This window comes from Ictalurus furcatus, chromosome 10 (assembly GCF_023375685.1).
Source record: "Ictalurus furcatus strain D&B chromosome 10, Billie_1.0, whole genome shotgun sequence".
NCBI lineage: Eukaryota > Metazoa > Chordata > Actinopteri > Siluriformes > Ictaluridae > Ictalurus > Ictalurus furcatus.
The window spans coordinates 11,432,281-11,449,547 of NC_071264.1; the positions used below are offsets into that span (position 1 = coordinate 11,432,281).

Below are 17,267 nucleotides of genomic sequence, written 5' to 3' on the forward strand. Positions count from 1 at the left end.
AATAGGTTCTTGTTTCACTGTAAAGACACTCTCAAGAGAAAGGCTCTTACAGATGGGGGGGAAAAAAAACATTTTGGCAAATTGCTATGTAATATAACATATGTAATGTACCATATAATATATGTGTAATGTAACATATGTAATGTACCAAACTCCGCCGACGCCGGTCCCAAGCCCGGGTGAAAAAGGAGGAGGGTTGGGCATCAGGCTAGCATCCTGATCCCGTAAAATTTATCTTGCTACGGAAACAACAAGCAAAAATCAGCGGTCTAAACAATATCGGCGCGATGACCCTGTTTCTCCCTTGATGACGGTGCTGGAGCAAAGCCGAAAGGTCGTCCAGCGCCCGATGCAAAACGGGATACTCAACGCCAATACGATCACACGAATTGGAACCTGGAACGTGCGAACGTTGTACCAGTGTGGGAGACTGAAGCAGCTTCTGCACGAATTCGACAATTACCGGCTTGACATTCTTGGTGTCAGCGAAATGAGGTGGACGGGTAATGGAAAAATGACAAGCGACGGGAAGATCGTCCTGTATTCGGGAGCAAAAGAACATCATGTGCACGGCGTCGGGATGGTCCTGAGTAAAACCGCGGCACAGGCACTCGTTGGATGGAAACCGATCAGTGATCGCATCCTTACCGCCCGATTTCAGTCTCGCCATGCTAAAATTACTGTTATTCAAGTCTACGCACCGACAAATGAGGCAGATGATGAAGGGAAGGACGCCTTCTACGACCAGCTGCAAGACACAATCGCGGTTGTCCCCAACCATGACATAAAGATCCTCCTTGGCGACATGAATGCGCAACTCAGCAGCGACCGTCAGGGCTGGGAAAACGTGATCGGACCTCATGGATCGGCAGCAGTAACGAATGATAATGGAGAGCGTCTCCTATCCCTATGCAATCTTAACAACCTTTGCATCGGGAATACATATTTCATTCACAAACGGATTCACAAAAAGACGTGGCGGTCACCAGATGGGGCCACTCACAATGAAATCGACCATGTATGCATCCATCGAAGGTGGCGCTCGGCTTTACGTGATGTACGGGTTTTTCGCGGCGCCGACGTCGGATCTGATCACCACTTGCTTCTCGGCCAGCATCGAAGAACAATGGGCACAGATCAAGGATGCTGCCATCGAGACGGCAGAGAGAACGATTGGTCGACGGCGTGGAACGCAGCGAGAACGGTGGATTCAGGACTGGACATAGTCGTTGCTCGATGAAAGACGGGTCAAGAAACGTCAGCGCGATCAAGCAAAGACTGAAGAGGAGCGAAATGAAGCATCGCAGGCGTACCGAGAACTCGACCGCAGGGTCAAGAGGAGTTGCCAAGCAGACAAGAAGGACTGGCTGGACCGGAAGGGCACTGAAGCACAAGTGGCTGCGGACCAGGGTGACAGCAGGACTCTGTTTCGTGTGGTTAGAGACCTCACTCGGGCCCGAAGCGGTTCCACTGGGCCGATAAGGGATACAACCGGCAGGATGCTAGTTAGCAAAGAAGAGCAGGACGCGCTCTTCTTTGAATGTTGGGTGGAACATTTCAAAAACACCCTAAACCAGCCGGCTCCCGTAGCCACGCACGACTTTACAGTCTTTCCTCCTCCCTATGAGCTGGAAGTGGACATGAGCGACATCATGGATGCTGAGGTCGCTGCAGTGATTCGTCATCTGAAAAACAACAAAGCACCTGGTCTTGACCAAATCTCGGCAGAAATGCTGAAAGCGGGTGGTGATGAAGTTGTACGGGTGCTCACTACGCTGCTCAATGACTGCTGGCACATGGAACGTGTCCCAAATGACTGGAGACAGGGTGTCATCGTCAAATTACCTAAGAAAGGTAATCTCGCAGACTGTAACAATTGGAGAGGCATCACCCTTCTGTCTGTCCCAGGCAAGGTTTTTTGTCTCGTCCTCCTCAAACGGATACTGCGAGCAGTCGATCAGGCTCTACGGGACGAACAGGCCGGGTTTAGAAGCGGTCGGTCGTGCACTGAACAAATCTTTGCTCTTCAAAACATCATTGAACAAAGCTCCGAATATCAGAAACCGCTCTTGGTCAACTTTATAGACTTTAAGAAGGCGCTTGACAGTGTCCACCGGAAATCGCTTTGGAACATCGCACGGCTATATGGCATTCCACAGCGGTTTATCGCCATTTTCCAGAACTTATATCAGGATTCTAGCTGTTGCATCCGGACGGACACAGGTCATACTGCCTTTTTCACCATCGAGACCGGAGTTAGACAGGGCTGCATTCTTTCACCATTCTTTTTCCTCATGATGATGGACTTCGTCATGCGACGAGCACTAACACAGCCAGCGTCTGGAATTCCATGGACAGGCCAGGGACGCCTGACCGACCTGGAATTCGCCGACGATATTGTGCTATTGGCGCAGAATGGGAAAGTTTTACAGGAGATGACCACTAGCCTGGAGCACGAAGCAGCCAAAGTTGGGTTACAGATCAGCACTGACAAGACCAACGTCATGGCGGTCGGCCGGATGACGCCGGTGCGGATCATGGTGAGCAATCAGCTGATCGAAGAAGTCAAACAGTTTACCTACCTTGGCAGCATTGTGGCTGCGGATGGTGGGACTAACGCGGATGTCAATCGCAGAATCGGCAGAGCAATTGCAGTCTTCCAACAGCTACAGCCGATTTGGGCTAGGCGAACTATCCACACCAACAACAAACTTCGCCTGTTTAATAGCATCATCATCCCAACCGCCATCTATGCATCTGAAACTTGGACAAGCTCGAGGGCAGTCATCCACAAGCTGAATGTGTTTCAGCAACGATGCCTGAGGAGAATACTCAGTGTATCATACCGTGATCGTATTTCAAATGAAGAAATTCTAAGAACAAACTCCTGCAGCCTGGCAGAAATGGTCGTAGAGCGAAGAATGCGCTTTGCAGGACACATTCTACGGATGACTGACCACCGCCACGCAAAGATCGCGCTGCGCTGGACGCCGCCACGGGGGAAGAGAAGAGTAGGGCGGCCGCATAATACATGGCGACGAACATTCATGGAAGATCTACGAACGCTCGACGTCAAGTGGGAAGATGTGGAAATCGACGCTGCCGACCGAGCCCGCTGGCGAATGCTTATTGCCCGATGCGCCCTGCTGTGCGGACGGAACTAACTAATGTACCATATTCAATTTCCACAACATTTTAAGACCTGTACGTCAATTCAGTCATGCCACATGATACATTAGCTAATCAGCTATCATGGATTGTGTTCATATATATATATATATATATATATATATATATATATATATATATATATATATATATATATATATATATATATATGTAAACTTCTATAGGGGTATATGGAGACCATGGCAAATCATTTTTGCATTAATATTTGCTTAAACTTTTATGTGTTAGACTTTGTGGCTTTTATTTTGCCGGAAAACCGTAGGAAGACCTCCATTTAGTTGGCAACTAATTCACTTCTCATTACCAATCTGGTGAAATGCTGTAAACATCTGCCCACAAAAATGTTTGAGATTACACTAACGTAAAATCAAAGTGAATCTGGCGCGTGTTGTGTCTAAATGCACGTCACAAGTGACTAAAACTCACAGCTGAAGGTGGTGTAGAGTGGCATTTACTGTGAACCGCACACACACTTTGAGTCCAACACCCGGTTTAACGATTTCAAAAAGCAACGGGCAAAAATAAAAACAAAATCTTCTTTACGGTGTTGGTTCGGTTGCATTTTTAAGACCTTAAACGTGGATTTAAGACATTTTAATGCTGATTAAGGCTTTATTTTTACATTAAGGATTTTAAAACATTTTAAGGATCCGTGGACACCTTGCACCCCATTGCCACCACAACCCCCACCAGGAAAAGCATAATGAAAAATATAATAATAAGTTAAAATAATTTTAAAAGGCAACAAAGCCTTTACCGGTTACTATAGTTATACATTTCAACAGTAGCAACAGTTATACATTTCAAATAAAATCGAAGACAAAATTGTTCCAATGCTGCCAATGTACTACATTTTTCCATAATTAATCGAGTACACAATAAATTTTAATCAGCTGCAAGATGTAAAATTGTCCCTCATGTCCAGCACACTTGCTGAGGCATCAAGGATCTTAACATTCCATTGTTTTTTAATTGCTCTTTATTGTGTTTTTAGGCTAGAGTGTTGAAGTTGCAACAGACCTGGGGAATAGCAAATGCTTATTTAATGATGATTGGATTTTAATGATGGCTTAATGGCACTCTCTGTCGCCGTACAGTCACTCGAAGGAGGCATATAAAACACAGAGATCACGTGGCTGTCTCCTTTAAATGAGCCAACAAGTGAGGAAATTAGGTTCTAAGCAATAGAAAAGCAGGAAACGTTGCCGGTTTCAATAATATGAGTATACTCAGTAGTTATTTATTATTCAATATGTCTTCATGTACATTTTCTATTTTTATAAAGCAAAACTTTCTGCCAAAACAATCACAATTTCATTTTATTCAGGATTATTTCTTGAGATTATCTGGACCCAGGCCCAGGCCCCTCTGCAGTGGACAGAGTAAGCAAATTACAAAGAAGCAAGCAATAAGTGTGCTATTTCTCTTGAGATCCCACTAGTTTTCTGGTCAATTCATCTAAACACTTCTTGAGCGCTGACCGCTGGTTTTTCCTTTTGTTATAGTTGTGCTACACAAAAGCTGACTCAGGTGAAAAATCAATAAATGCACACAATTAAGGTGATTAATTAGTGAGGTATAGAAGCTCTGCAGAGCAGACTATCATGGGCAGCCATCCTTGAATTCTACAGCAAATGCAGCAGTTTGTGTAGGTTTCTGGAACCATACATGGTAATCTATATATGATTACCATACATGGTCCATACGGAAATCTGATATATGAACATATATGTCCATATATAGAAAGGTTTTTATATATGTTACGTGTATAGTATACCAACTCAAGTATTTTTTCACAAAATAGCACAAAAAACTCTGCACAATCCATCACAAATTTTTTAAAAGCTGCAGCGAAATCAAGCTTTTTTTGGCCTCAACAATCACAAACACACACCCAGGGAAGAGCTATACTTCAATGGCTTGTGTTTCCTGTGCCACAGTAAACACTGCGCATTAAATTTGCACAATAAAAATGTGAAATTACAAATTTTGGCAAAATTCAGATGAGCCTTAAAGTTCTTCTGGGTTAGCAGTGGTTTTCACCTCGCCACTCTTCCATGGATGCCATTTTTGCCCAGTGTCTTTCTGATAGTGGAGTCATGAACAGTGACCTTTATTGATGCAGGAGAGGTCTGTAGTTCCTTTGATGTTGTCCTTGGTTCTTTTGTGACTTCCTGTATGAATAGTTGCTGTGCTCTTAGAGGAATTTTGGAAGGTTCACCACTACTGTGTTTTTCCATTTGGAGATAATGGCTCTCACTGTGGTCATTTGGAGTCCCGGGGCCTTTGAAATAGATTTGTAACTCTAACTTTGTAACCCTTCCTATAGCTTTGTAACCTTTCCCAGAATTATGTATTTCAATCACCTTCTTCATCATCATTTCTGGAATTTCTTTCAATGGTGGCATAGTGTGTTACTGGGTAAGACCTTTTAACCAACTTCCTGCTGTTGACAAAGTTCTATTTAAGTGCTGATTTGATTGAACAGGGTTTACAGGAATCAGGCCTGGTTGCGTCTAGTCCAGCTGAACCCCATTATGAATACAGTTTTGTAGATTTGTGGAATTAGTAAATATGGGGGCAAATACATTTTCACACAGGCCCAGTTGGTATTGGATATCTTTGTTTAATTCAATAAATAACTATCATTTAAAAACTGTATTTTGTATTTACTCAGATGTGTTTACTGCCTTTGTTTTATCTTAGATTTTATTTTCATTTCTGAAACAATTTAGTATATGAGATACACAAAACCAGAAGAAATCAGCATACTTTTTCACATACATTAAATTATTATAGTGACAGATACACTACTGACAATAGCAGTAATATTATACTATGTACTATAAATACTTTAACCTCTATTTTCCACTAGTATTATATCTGCTTCTACACAACTCATTTATGCTTTTGGAAACCTTCACGTGTATTAGGAGGAAAATATAAGTGGACCACAGACAGGGATTTTAAGGAAGCCGTCAACCCTGTCAAGGTTCAAGCAATAATGGGTAAATATTCTGTAATTATTTTCTAATTGTCTTATTGCCAAAATATTTTTGAATACCTGTCAACCTATATTGTGATTATCCCCAGATATTATGAGTTTAACAATTTCTTTGACAGCTCTGCACTAACCCTCTGATTTTGCTACAGTGCCATTAGGATGATTTAGTTGCACATAAGCCCTTCTTCTGCCTTACCTCTGTCTCTGAAGAACAGATAAAGATTACATGCTTTCATATATGTTTTATGAAGAAACATGTTATTTCTTGATGACTACAGTGGATATAAAAAGTCTACACAGTCCTGTTAAATTGGCAGATTTTCGTGAAGTAAAAAAAAAAAAATGACACTAAGATAAATTCTATCATATCTTTTCCTACCTTTAATGTGAAATTGCAAAGTATACAAATAAACTGAAAAACAATCAGAACCTTTTTTTGGGATAAAAAAAAAAAAGATTAAAAAAAAAAAACGTACAATAACCTAGCTGCAAAAGTGTGCACACCCCTAAACTAATACTTTGATGAAGCACTCAGTCTTTTTGGGTAAGAGTCTATTAGCGTGGCACATCTTGACTTGGCAATATTTTCCTACTCTTTCTTGTAAAACTGTGAGGGCATCTCCTGTGCACAGCCCACTTCAGGTCATTTGGCTTCAAGTCTGGACTCTAGTTAAGCCATTCTTTTGATGATTTGGGTGTATGCTTTGGGTCATTATCATGGACTTCTAAATTGCTTAAATAGTCCTATTGTAATAAAGGTTTTATTAAATTTCTGGAAGTAAGACAACACAAAAGACAAAGTAGTTACTGCATAAACAACATTAATTGCAAATACCTCTGTATTGGTTAATATATGTGCAAGCACAATGAGCTCAGTGTGTATCTCTTTTCTCTTTATAGATGCTGTTATTAAACAATTCCCTGCAACCATCCATGGTCAACTTGTTGTATCAATGAATTGCAAAACAATAGTAAACTATTGACTATTTATTAAAAATTTCAATTTTTTGTTCTTTGATCCAGTATCCAATGTGCCTGTTGAATACGACTGTTTGTTCCATACTTTTTTATGATCCAGTACCTAATATTTCTGAGTTCTATTGTATTAATTGTATGTTTCCAATAAATAACTACAAATGAAATAAAAATGTCATATATATATATATATATATATATATATATATATATATATATATATATATATATATATATATATATATATATAAATTTACTCTATGTATATAAAAGACATTTTTATGCACCTCTTTCCTCCTCCCATATATGCTTGTGTGTGTGTGTGTATATATGTATATATATATATATATATATATATATATATATATATGTGTGTGTGTGTGTGTGTGTGTGTGTGTGTTCCATATTTGAAAAGGACAAATTTCAAATATGTTTCTATATACAGCACATATGTAAATATGGAATATATTTGTATAATTGAAATTATTATATGCCAAAATATTACATGTATTGGGAATTCAGATACAGTATGTCCATATATCACATTTCTGTATGGGGGTTAAGTAAGGCTTAAAATTACAATCATGTGCAGAGTTATAACACACCCACATCGTTGTTTAAACTCCATTAAACCTGAGGGTTCAAGCTGTATCAAACGTAGAGCCATAATTCCTATTTATTGATGTTGTGCAAAAACACACCTGGCAAGTCCACACACACGATTCTTTCTTCTTCAGGACATGGCTGTCAGAGACATGTGTAAATCCTGCAGCTCTAATCTCCATGCTAGGAGATAAATGGATTCAGCACCAAAGGGCACACAGAAATGCACAACAGTAATTTCTTTCCAGGTAAAATTATTCCTATTTTGCCATGTCACTCAGGAAATACAGCAGGGCCTGCAGGATTGTGGGTAGGGATGCCATAGAAGTGAGTAGATCATGGCTTGAGAAAAGAAAGGCCTTGGATATATAGCAGGTACGTTACATTAAACATAAACAGCAGACCAAGTACAAACCACCTTGCACTTCAGCATCTAAATCTGCCGAGAAAAGGGCCCAAAGGAACAAAACTGAGACACAGAATCTGAGCATTGAAATAAAGCATATTTGGATATTCATCCCAGGGCTGTCAAAGTTTGAACACTGTTACAGTATATGTATTAATTTCAAGTTCCTCCACATTCCATAAAGTTTATTATGCCATAACATAAAAATATAGCTTGAATTCTAAAACCTGTTAAGTCATGGTTAATGCCATTGTAAAATCCTTGATATATGCACACCTGTGACCGCATCACAATAGCTGAATTCAGCGTTAACGCGCCAGGTAAACCAATAAAACTGTTCCACTTAAGACATTTTCCTGTCCATAAAATACCCTAATCTTTTCCAATTATGTTGCTTAAAAAACAAATTTTAGTGGTAACAGGCTATATGGCAAATCGCAAGAATTATTATATTGTTTTTGATGTTATTTTATAAAAGTATAAGAGATTTTAGGCACTCCACCTTGCATCAAGCCTAAGAACACCCTGGCCCTTTATAAAAAAAATCTCCGTAACACACCCCCTCCAGTGGCATGTGTTTTAATTTTTACTTATGATCCCCTAGCATAAGTCTATACATTCTATGAAAAAGGATACTGAAGTGTACTTTTATCTTTTGTAACTTTAATATGTACCTTTGTCCTGGAAACATGGATATAATGTAGCTAAAAATGTATAAGATACATAATTGGACCATGATTACCTTTTAAATTCAGCTTCAAAGGTACACTTTACACACCTTTCTAGGTAAAGGATACATAATTAAGGTACAAAATGAGTACAGTGCTGTGAAAAAGTATTTGTCCCATCCTGATTTCTTCTGTTTTTGTATATATCTCATACTAAATTGTTTCAGAAATAAAATTTTTTAAAAATCTAAGATAAAACAAAGTAAACACAAAGTACAGTTTTTAAATGATAATGTTATTAATTGAAACAAAAAAGTTATCCAATACCAACTAGGCCTGTGTAAAAATGTATTTGCCCCTGTAGTTACTAAATCCCCAAATGGGGTTCAGCTAGACTAGACGCAACCAGGCCTGATTACTGCAAACCCTGTTCAATCAAATCAACACTTAAATAGAACTTTTTCATGAAGTTGGTTAAAAGGTCTTACCCAGTAACACACTATTGATTGAAATTGAAAGAAATTCCAGAAATGATGAGGAAGAAGGTGATTGAAATACATCGGTCTAGGAAGGGTCACAAAGCTATTTCAAAGGCTCTATGACTATAAAGGACCACAGTAAGAGCCATGATCATCTTGTCACAGTAGTGAACCTTCCCAGAAGTGGCCGACCTTCAAAAATTCCTCCAAGAGCACAGCAACTACTCATCCAGGAAATCACAAAGGAGTCAAGGACAACATCAAAGGACCTACAGGCCTGTAGGTCACTGTTCATGACTCCACGATCAGAAAGACACTGGGTCAAGCATGGTGGTGGATGTGTGATGATGTGGGGATGTTTTGCTGCTTCAGGACCTGGGTAACTTGCAATAATTGACAGCAACATGAATTCTGCTCTCTACCAGAAAATCCTAAATGAGACTGTCTGGTCTTCAGTCCATAAGCTGAAACTCAAGGGCAACTGGATTATGCAGCAAGACAATAATCCAACACATAGGAGTAAATCCTAGTCCTAGAAGTAAGTGAAAGACTCCAGTTAGTTATCGGAAGGGTTTGGTTGCAGTTAAAGGTGTTTGGTCTGCTAAAGGTGGCACAACCAAATTTTAAGTTTAAGGGGACAATTAGTTTTTCACATTGGTGATAGAAGTTGGATAAGTTTTTTTTTGCTTCAATAAAAAAAGGTAATATAAACTGTATTGTGTGTTTACTCAGGTTGCCTTTGTTTTACATTGTATATCGTTTGAAGATCTAAAATTATTTATGAGATATACACAAAAATAGAAGAAATCGAATATTTCTTCACAGCACTGTACCTTTGAGGGTACCATCCCAGCATCAGTTAGAGAAGGAGGTTGGTTACTAGGCAACGTCTGAACAGGAAACACTTCTTACTAAGAGTTTTCAGTTTGCCAGCACAACTGCTGCTAAATCACAGGAAAGTGATAGGCTTAACATTAAAAAAACAAGTTGCATGTTAGCCACATTGTTAATTCCCAAACACCTGAAAAGTCCTGTGTGGAAACTCTTTAGGTTGTTATTTAACGGGACAGTTTCTGCCCAAAAATCTTTAAAGCTGAGCTGTATCATCGAGGATCAAGCCACCACATAAAGTATGGATATGCACTCAATCCATTTGATTAGGGGCTGGAAATTTGTTATCATTTTGATTGGCAGAGACTGATGCTGATCACCCGAGGTAAAAGTCACATGCAGCATTTAAACACAAGCCTCATCACCATTTCTTCACTCTGTTCATGCTAACACTGGTGGGGAAATAATTGCTGATGAATTGAGTGAGTTCTTTACTAGCCAAAATATCTTTTTATTAAAAGCTTTTTATTCATTTACACATTTTAAAATGTTTCTGCTGTCATCTGTTCTGAATGTGTAAGCACTTTTATCTTTTTTTATTATGTGATAGTGTAGAAGCATCACTGACATTTTCAGTTCAATTCAATTCAATTTTATTTGTATAGCGCTTTCACAATGGACACTGTCACTAAGCAGCTTTACAGAACTATAAAAATGTAGGACATCCATTCATTTTCTATTCTGCTCATCCTACTGGGTCACGGGAACCCGGAACCTATCCCAAGAAGCATCAGGCACAAGGCAGGGTACACACTGGACAGGGTGCCAATTCATAGCAGGGCACACTCACATACACATTCATACACTATCGACAATTTCAACATGCCAAACAACCTTCATGCATTTCCTTGGACTGGGGGAGGAAACCGGAGTACCAAGCACGGGGAAAACATGCAAACTCTGCACACACAGGGTCACGGCAGTAATCGAACCCCCAACCCTGGAGGTGTGAGGTGAACGTGCTAACCACAGACTCAAAAAAGAACCCATTCTCATCTGGGAGACACCAGATAATGCGATTATAATTAATTGCCTTCTATAACTATGTATTACTATGTGTTAAGGTCAAAAAGTGCAATTGTGTAACCAGAGAATTCATAACCAGGAAACTTGAGTGCAGAACTGTTCATGGCAATTGTAGTCCTAAGCCATCATAGCAAAACTATTCAGATCAGTTGCAATTCAAAACCATCATCATGAATTGACAGCTGGTATTTGGATAGATTCACTACAGCAGTGGTTCTCAACATGTGGGGAGAAATTGGAAGGCGAGTACAGATTGTTTTCAAGAAAAAAAAAACAGACAGGGCATCATTCGGGTCCTCTGTGTATTTTATTGCTTTTAAAATAGAATGTGCATAAATGAAAAACCCTGCGTTCCCTCTCCCTCTGTATTTTCTTTTTGCTGGGGAGAGGTGGAGCTTAGCCTGCCTTTTATCTAGCTGTCAGTGCAGACTCGTGTTGCCAATTTAGCGACTTTTTTTTTCAATAAAAAAAAAAAGCACCTAACGACAAATCTAGCGACTTTTTGGACAAACCTTAGCAAATTTCCAAATGTGGCCAGTAGTGTCCTGCAAGCGCAAGCTTTAGTTACAAAAGGTTGAGAACCGTTGCACTATAGCATGTAATTATAATACTCTAGCATCAATTTTGGTCCAAAATGTTTTCCAATGGGATTTTTGCAGACTGCCATAAGTGTCCACATAAGTGGACACTTATGTCCTTGAAGAATAGTCTGTCAAACCATGTTATGTCTGTCAACTACTATCATGTATTGGATTGTGAAATTGTATGTCACACCTCTAAGTAAATGGTGCAAACTTCAGATGGATGGACTTCAAGGTTCGCTCATATGGTGACAGAAAAAAATGCAATCTAATAAACATTTCAATATATTTGAATATCAAATATTTTAAGTAACCAAAATTTGAATGCAATGCAATCACTAAAGGGATCTGACAGCACTAGTATATGCACAGACGAATAACCCGTGCTCTATTTTCGGGCTCTGAATTGGTAGCTGGTGCTATTTCGATCTGCATTCTAATCTGCTGTAGTTTTCTGTGCAATGAGGGTCAATATATGGGCACTGGAGTAGGATGTCTAATACAGTCAACGTGCTGAACAGCAGGGGCTCCTAAATAATAGCAAATATAGTGTGCAGCCTTGTACAGATTGGACCATGTCAAGCTGAGAATTGTCATGACCTTTCCAGAGTTGGGGTAATGATTCATGGCCTTACAGGGCTACTGTTGCTATTGCCCTCATCAAATGCAGAATAAGATGCCAGAGCTCCTTTACAAATCTATACTGCTTATGTAGGCTTATACTGTGGATTCATTTTTTTTTTTTTCATGATGACTTAAATCTGCTAAGCCTTACATTAAAATCTGGAGAACACCCCCCATATCACCAGGATTCACAATGTTTTGTGAAAAAAATAAAAAATAAAACAAGACATCTTCATTGAACCTACTTGAGAGTTTCTGCAACTTGTAGTTCACCTGTAGCAAATTTAGTTATATAGATATGATTTGGAAATGCAAATGGAAAGACCAAAAAACAAGCAACTTCAAGGACAGGCATATGTTGAGGCACTGATCTGGGCAAGGTTATGACCAAAAGACTCCCTATGATGAAACTTGGTGGTGGCAGCATCATGCTGTGAGGATGTTTTTCAGCAGCAGGATCTAGGATGATTGGTGGGATAGAGAACAATTATATCCTTGAAAAATCCTGCTCAATAGCACTTCCAATCTTAAAACACACAGGCAAGCTAAAACAGCATTGTCTTCTGGGTAAGTATGTGGATGCTCTTGACTTGAACTCATCTCAGACCTGAACTTAGAAGAGACCTGAACATAATTTTATAATGATGCACAGCTTGATATATTTTGCATGGAGGAATGGGAGAAGATCCCTGAATCCAGGTGTGCCAAGCTTGTAGCATCATGCCTAATGAAACTTAAGCCTGTAGTCTCCTGTAAGGTGCTTTAATGAAGTTCTCATTAAATAGTCTGAATACTTATGTCAAAGTGATATTTCAGGCTTTTTATTCATTCATTCAACTTCACCAACCACTTAATCCTGTTCAGGGTGTCAATTGGTCCGAGCTTATCCTGGGAACACTGGGTGTGACGCAGGAATACAACCAGCATGGGATGCCAGTTCATCACAGGGCATCAATTTAGCAAAGCCAAATTGTAAATGGATTGAGTACTGTTGCTGCCTCATAGCTCCAGAGTCCCTGCTGTCCTGAGCTTGGGTTTCTGTGGAGTTTCACATGTTCCCCCTGTGTTTGGTGAGTTTTGCTCCGTGTTTCCTCTTGCTGTCCAAAACATGCAGTTAGGTAGACTGGCCATGCTAAATTGCCCAGAGTTGTGAATAAGTGTGTGCATGTATGTGTGCATGGTGCCCTGCCAGGAACTGACATTATATCCATTGTGAATTTACCCATCTTGTGCTCAGTGTTCCCAGCAGAACCTTTTGATCCACCATGACCTTGACCAGCGTAAGTGGTATCCTAAGAACTTCCCAAACTTTGGGAAAACTGGGGGTTTCCCATTATGGAGGTTTTTTATTTCAGATTCTAACTGTACTTTAACAAAATGAGGGGGAAAAAAAATACTTTATGAATCCACCATTTATTTCTGTATAGATTTAAAGAATGATGTTCCAAGTATCCTCCTGTCTAACATACATTAAGCAGCCAAGATTATTTTGTTTACACAGAGCTTCAGTATATGTATTTATTCAGTGTGATCAACCATTCAGCCAAAGCAAGCCTCAAAGCAGACTGTTACAAAGAATTTATAATACACCAATGCCACTGTTTAACCATTTTGAACTAATTCATATAATGCATACCTGTAAAATGTCATTCTATGCAAACAGTGACATTGCTACTAGGGAAACTACAATGAAAATATGATAAGAGTCAGTGTAATTTTAACGAATTAAAGACCATTTCTACTTCAGTAGCAGCGTGAAGAAATGAAAACACAAGGCCGGAGAAACCTGAACATTTCCATAATGCTGTTTACACCATGTCTCACCTCTGTAATACACCCCTAGGTTTATTTGCATGTTTGTTAATGGAAATGTCACATCACATGATGGCAATTTTCAAGCACTGTTTAAAGATTATGGTTAAAAAACTCTCAGTGGCTCGCTGTTAAATGCTATTGCATTAGAGTCGTCATCATCACCAGATAATCAAATATCAAATGCCTCCTACAGTGTAGGCTCATCATTCCATGTGTATTGGGATTAATAGGTCGGTGAATGTAATATACCTGACAACTGGATGACATGTTGTGGAATTTATTCTGTGTTACAAATAACTTTCTCACACGTACCTAAATAAGCCAATAAAAGTTTGCGTACATGTATTGAGTTTGACCAGTGTCAAGCCTTTTGAAAAACATTCTTGGCTAGACCTGAGAGACGAGAGAGAGAGAGAGAAAGTAGAACCTCAAAAGAAAAGTAAGATGGGGACAGATGAGACGTATTATGATGGCTGCTATTGAGAACAACTGCTCTTGGACACTGGTGACAACCATTTGTTCATTAAAGTCTTCAGTACAAGTCCCATAGCTGCGGTATATTTAAATAAATATGCAAATGATTAAATTTCTATTCAAAGCCTCCTTTTGACTTTAACAAGGTTGCCAAATAACCCAGGGGAAACCATTCTTTTCATGTGTATAGACCCACCTGTCATCTTGAAATTAACGTGTAAAATTGTTTTTTTTAAAAAAAAAAAAAAAAAGCTCACATATTTCCACGTCCTCTTTTCCTTAGATACAGCAAGAGGAAGAGGGCAGAAACAACAGGCAGACAAAGGTTACCTTTATGAAAAAACCACATGCATTCCTAATGTGATGATAAGCACTTTAACATTATTTCCTATAACTGCACATAAACTCATGTGCACACATATGAAATCATGGGAGTGATATGTACTCTGAAAATGAATTCACATACCCTATATGTGAAAAATTAATATGAATGAATGAATGAATCTGGTTGGGGGATCACATGTGAAAATAGATTAATCGTGTGTAAGAATGTGTAAAAACACGCAAAATCGCGTACAAATCATTTGCAAAATCATGTGTGAACATAAATGAATCAGGTGTAAAAATCACATGAAAATAACTAAATTATATGTAAAAATTGTGTAAAAAATACATGAATCATGTGTAGGGGGATCACATGAAAATAAATGTGTGAAAAAACATGTAAATACATTAATAATGTGTAAAAATCACATGAAATACATGAATCATGTGATCACGTGAAAATGAATTATATATTAAAAAAGGATGTATAAAATAAATAAAAAATTTTTTTTGGAAAAATCATGTTAAAATAAATAAATCATAATATGATAATACATGAACCATGTGTAAAAAACACATATGAAAAAATGAACCAAGTGTAAAAGTAACATGGGAAAATATAATAATACATGAATTATACAGTATGAAAAAAAAAATCAATCCATCCCTTTTCTGTACCGCTTAAACTACACAGGGTTGCGGGAGATCCCAGAGCATATCCCAGGGAACTCAGGGCACAAGGTGGGGGACACCCTGGACGAGGTGCCAACCCATCGCAGGGCACAATCACACACACATTCACACACTACAGACAATTTAGAGATGCCAATCAGCCTACAGTGCATGTCTTTGGAATGGGAGAGGAAACCAGATTACCCAGAGGAAACCCCCAAAGCACAGGGAGAACATGCAAACTCCGCGCACACACGGGGCAGAGACTGGATTCAAACCCCCAACCCTTGAGGTGCGAGGCAAATGTGCTAATTATGTTGGGAAAAATCGTGCAAAAAATAAATGAAAAATGTGAAAAAAAATCATGCACTGTGTGAAAAGTCCTCTGCTTGTGAGAACATAAGATGTGAAGTGTTTACAAACCACATGTAAATTTGACATGTGACTCATTCGCAGTTACAATCTGAATCTCAGACATAAAGTATGGCACAGACTAATAAAATTAGATTACAGAAAACATTTTATTTTGGTTCCAGACTCATTTGACAACCAGTAGGAGGAAAAATTTATCCAAAACAAGAAAACAATGATGTGCTTTTAGATCCAGAGAACAGGACAATGAGTATTGATGCAGATACTGTACCCTTTCCACCTTTTTATTTGTTGTGTTTTTCTCATGGGTCGCCAGTTCATGAGAAGATAATGTCTGAAATAACTCTTCATGATTACTGTTGCTTTACTATTGGAAAAACAGGCATGGATAATAAAGCTTGCTGTGTGTTTTATGGATCACATCTGTAGATATGTCAGCTCCTATCAGACAGGAAAAACAGTTATGCCAACAAAGGCTGTGGAATTTTTAAGATAGCAGCAGCTGTAAATTAATACATTTGGAATACTTGGTGGCCAGGATTCACAGGGCTACATGACACCTACATAAGCTCTTAAAGTAGCATTTCTATGAAGTTCATATTTATAGTGAAATAGGAACATATTCATATCATGTTGTAATCCATTTAGAAAGCATAATGCATATAATTGTTTATGTTAATGCATGACATTTTATAACTATCTTTATTATGCATTATGAATTGTTAATACAATGCATGATATGTAGTTACAGGTACATCTCAAAAAATGGGAATATTGTGGAAAAGTGATTTCTCCCCCCCCCATAATTTAATTAAAAAAGTGGAACTTTCATATATTCTAGATTCATTACACAAAATTAAATATTTCATGCATGTTGACATCTTCGGCATCACCATCATAAATGTAATAATTGGCCGCTGTAGAGATGGACTTTATCTCCACATTAAGAGAGAGGTGGTTCTCTTCTCAAGTGTCAGACATTAATGTGGAAGTTGTCAATAACATAAAGCTATTTCAGCTGGATTGAGTCCCTGATCCAAGCAAAAACAAATTTGCTCATCCATGATGCTTTGTGATTGCGCCTCCAGAACAATAAAAGCAACAAGTTATGTCGTGATCACAAGAAATAAAATAATAATAATAATAATGCATGGCCACTTAGGG

The 17,267-nt window shown here is 38.7% G+C and overlaps 2 protein-coding genes across 2 annotated transcripts in view; one reads left to right on the top strand and one right to left on the bottom strand.

Moving 5' to 3' along the window:
• Positions 1-307: 307 nt before the first annotated feature.
• On the top strand, positions 308-1,257 carry LOC128613921 (craniofacial development protein 2-like). Its single transcript, XM_053635109.1, has one exon. It carries the CDS (start codon positions 308-310, stop codon positions 1,238-1,240), a length of 933 nt encoding a protein of 310 aa, XP_053491084.1. The 3' UTR covers positions 1,241-1,257.
• A 3,261-nt stretch (positions 1,258-4,518) lies between these two features.
• Positions 4,519-17,267, bottom strand: part of LOC128613922 (inactive N-acetylated-alpha-linked acidic dipeptidase-like protein 2) — a 159,752-nt gene continuing 147,003 nt past the window's right edge. Inside the window, exon 5 of the mRNA XM_053635110.1 lies at positions 4,519-4,557. Within this exon, the coding sequence (XP_053491085.1) occupies positions 4,519-4,557 (39 nt within the window). The remainder of the gene's footprint in view (positions 4,558-17,267) is intronic.

Bases quoted from the DNA above. Each gene is read 5' to 3' on its own strand.
- LOC128613921 (XM_053635109.1), top strand. From the start codon at position 308: ATGACGGTGCTGGAGCAAAGCCGAAAGGTCGTCCAGCGCCCGATGCAA.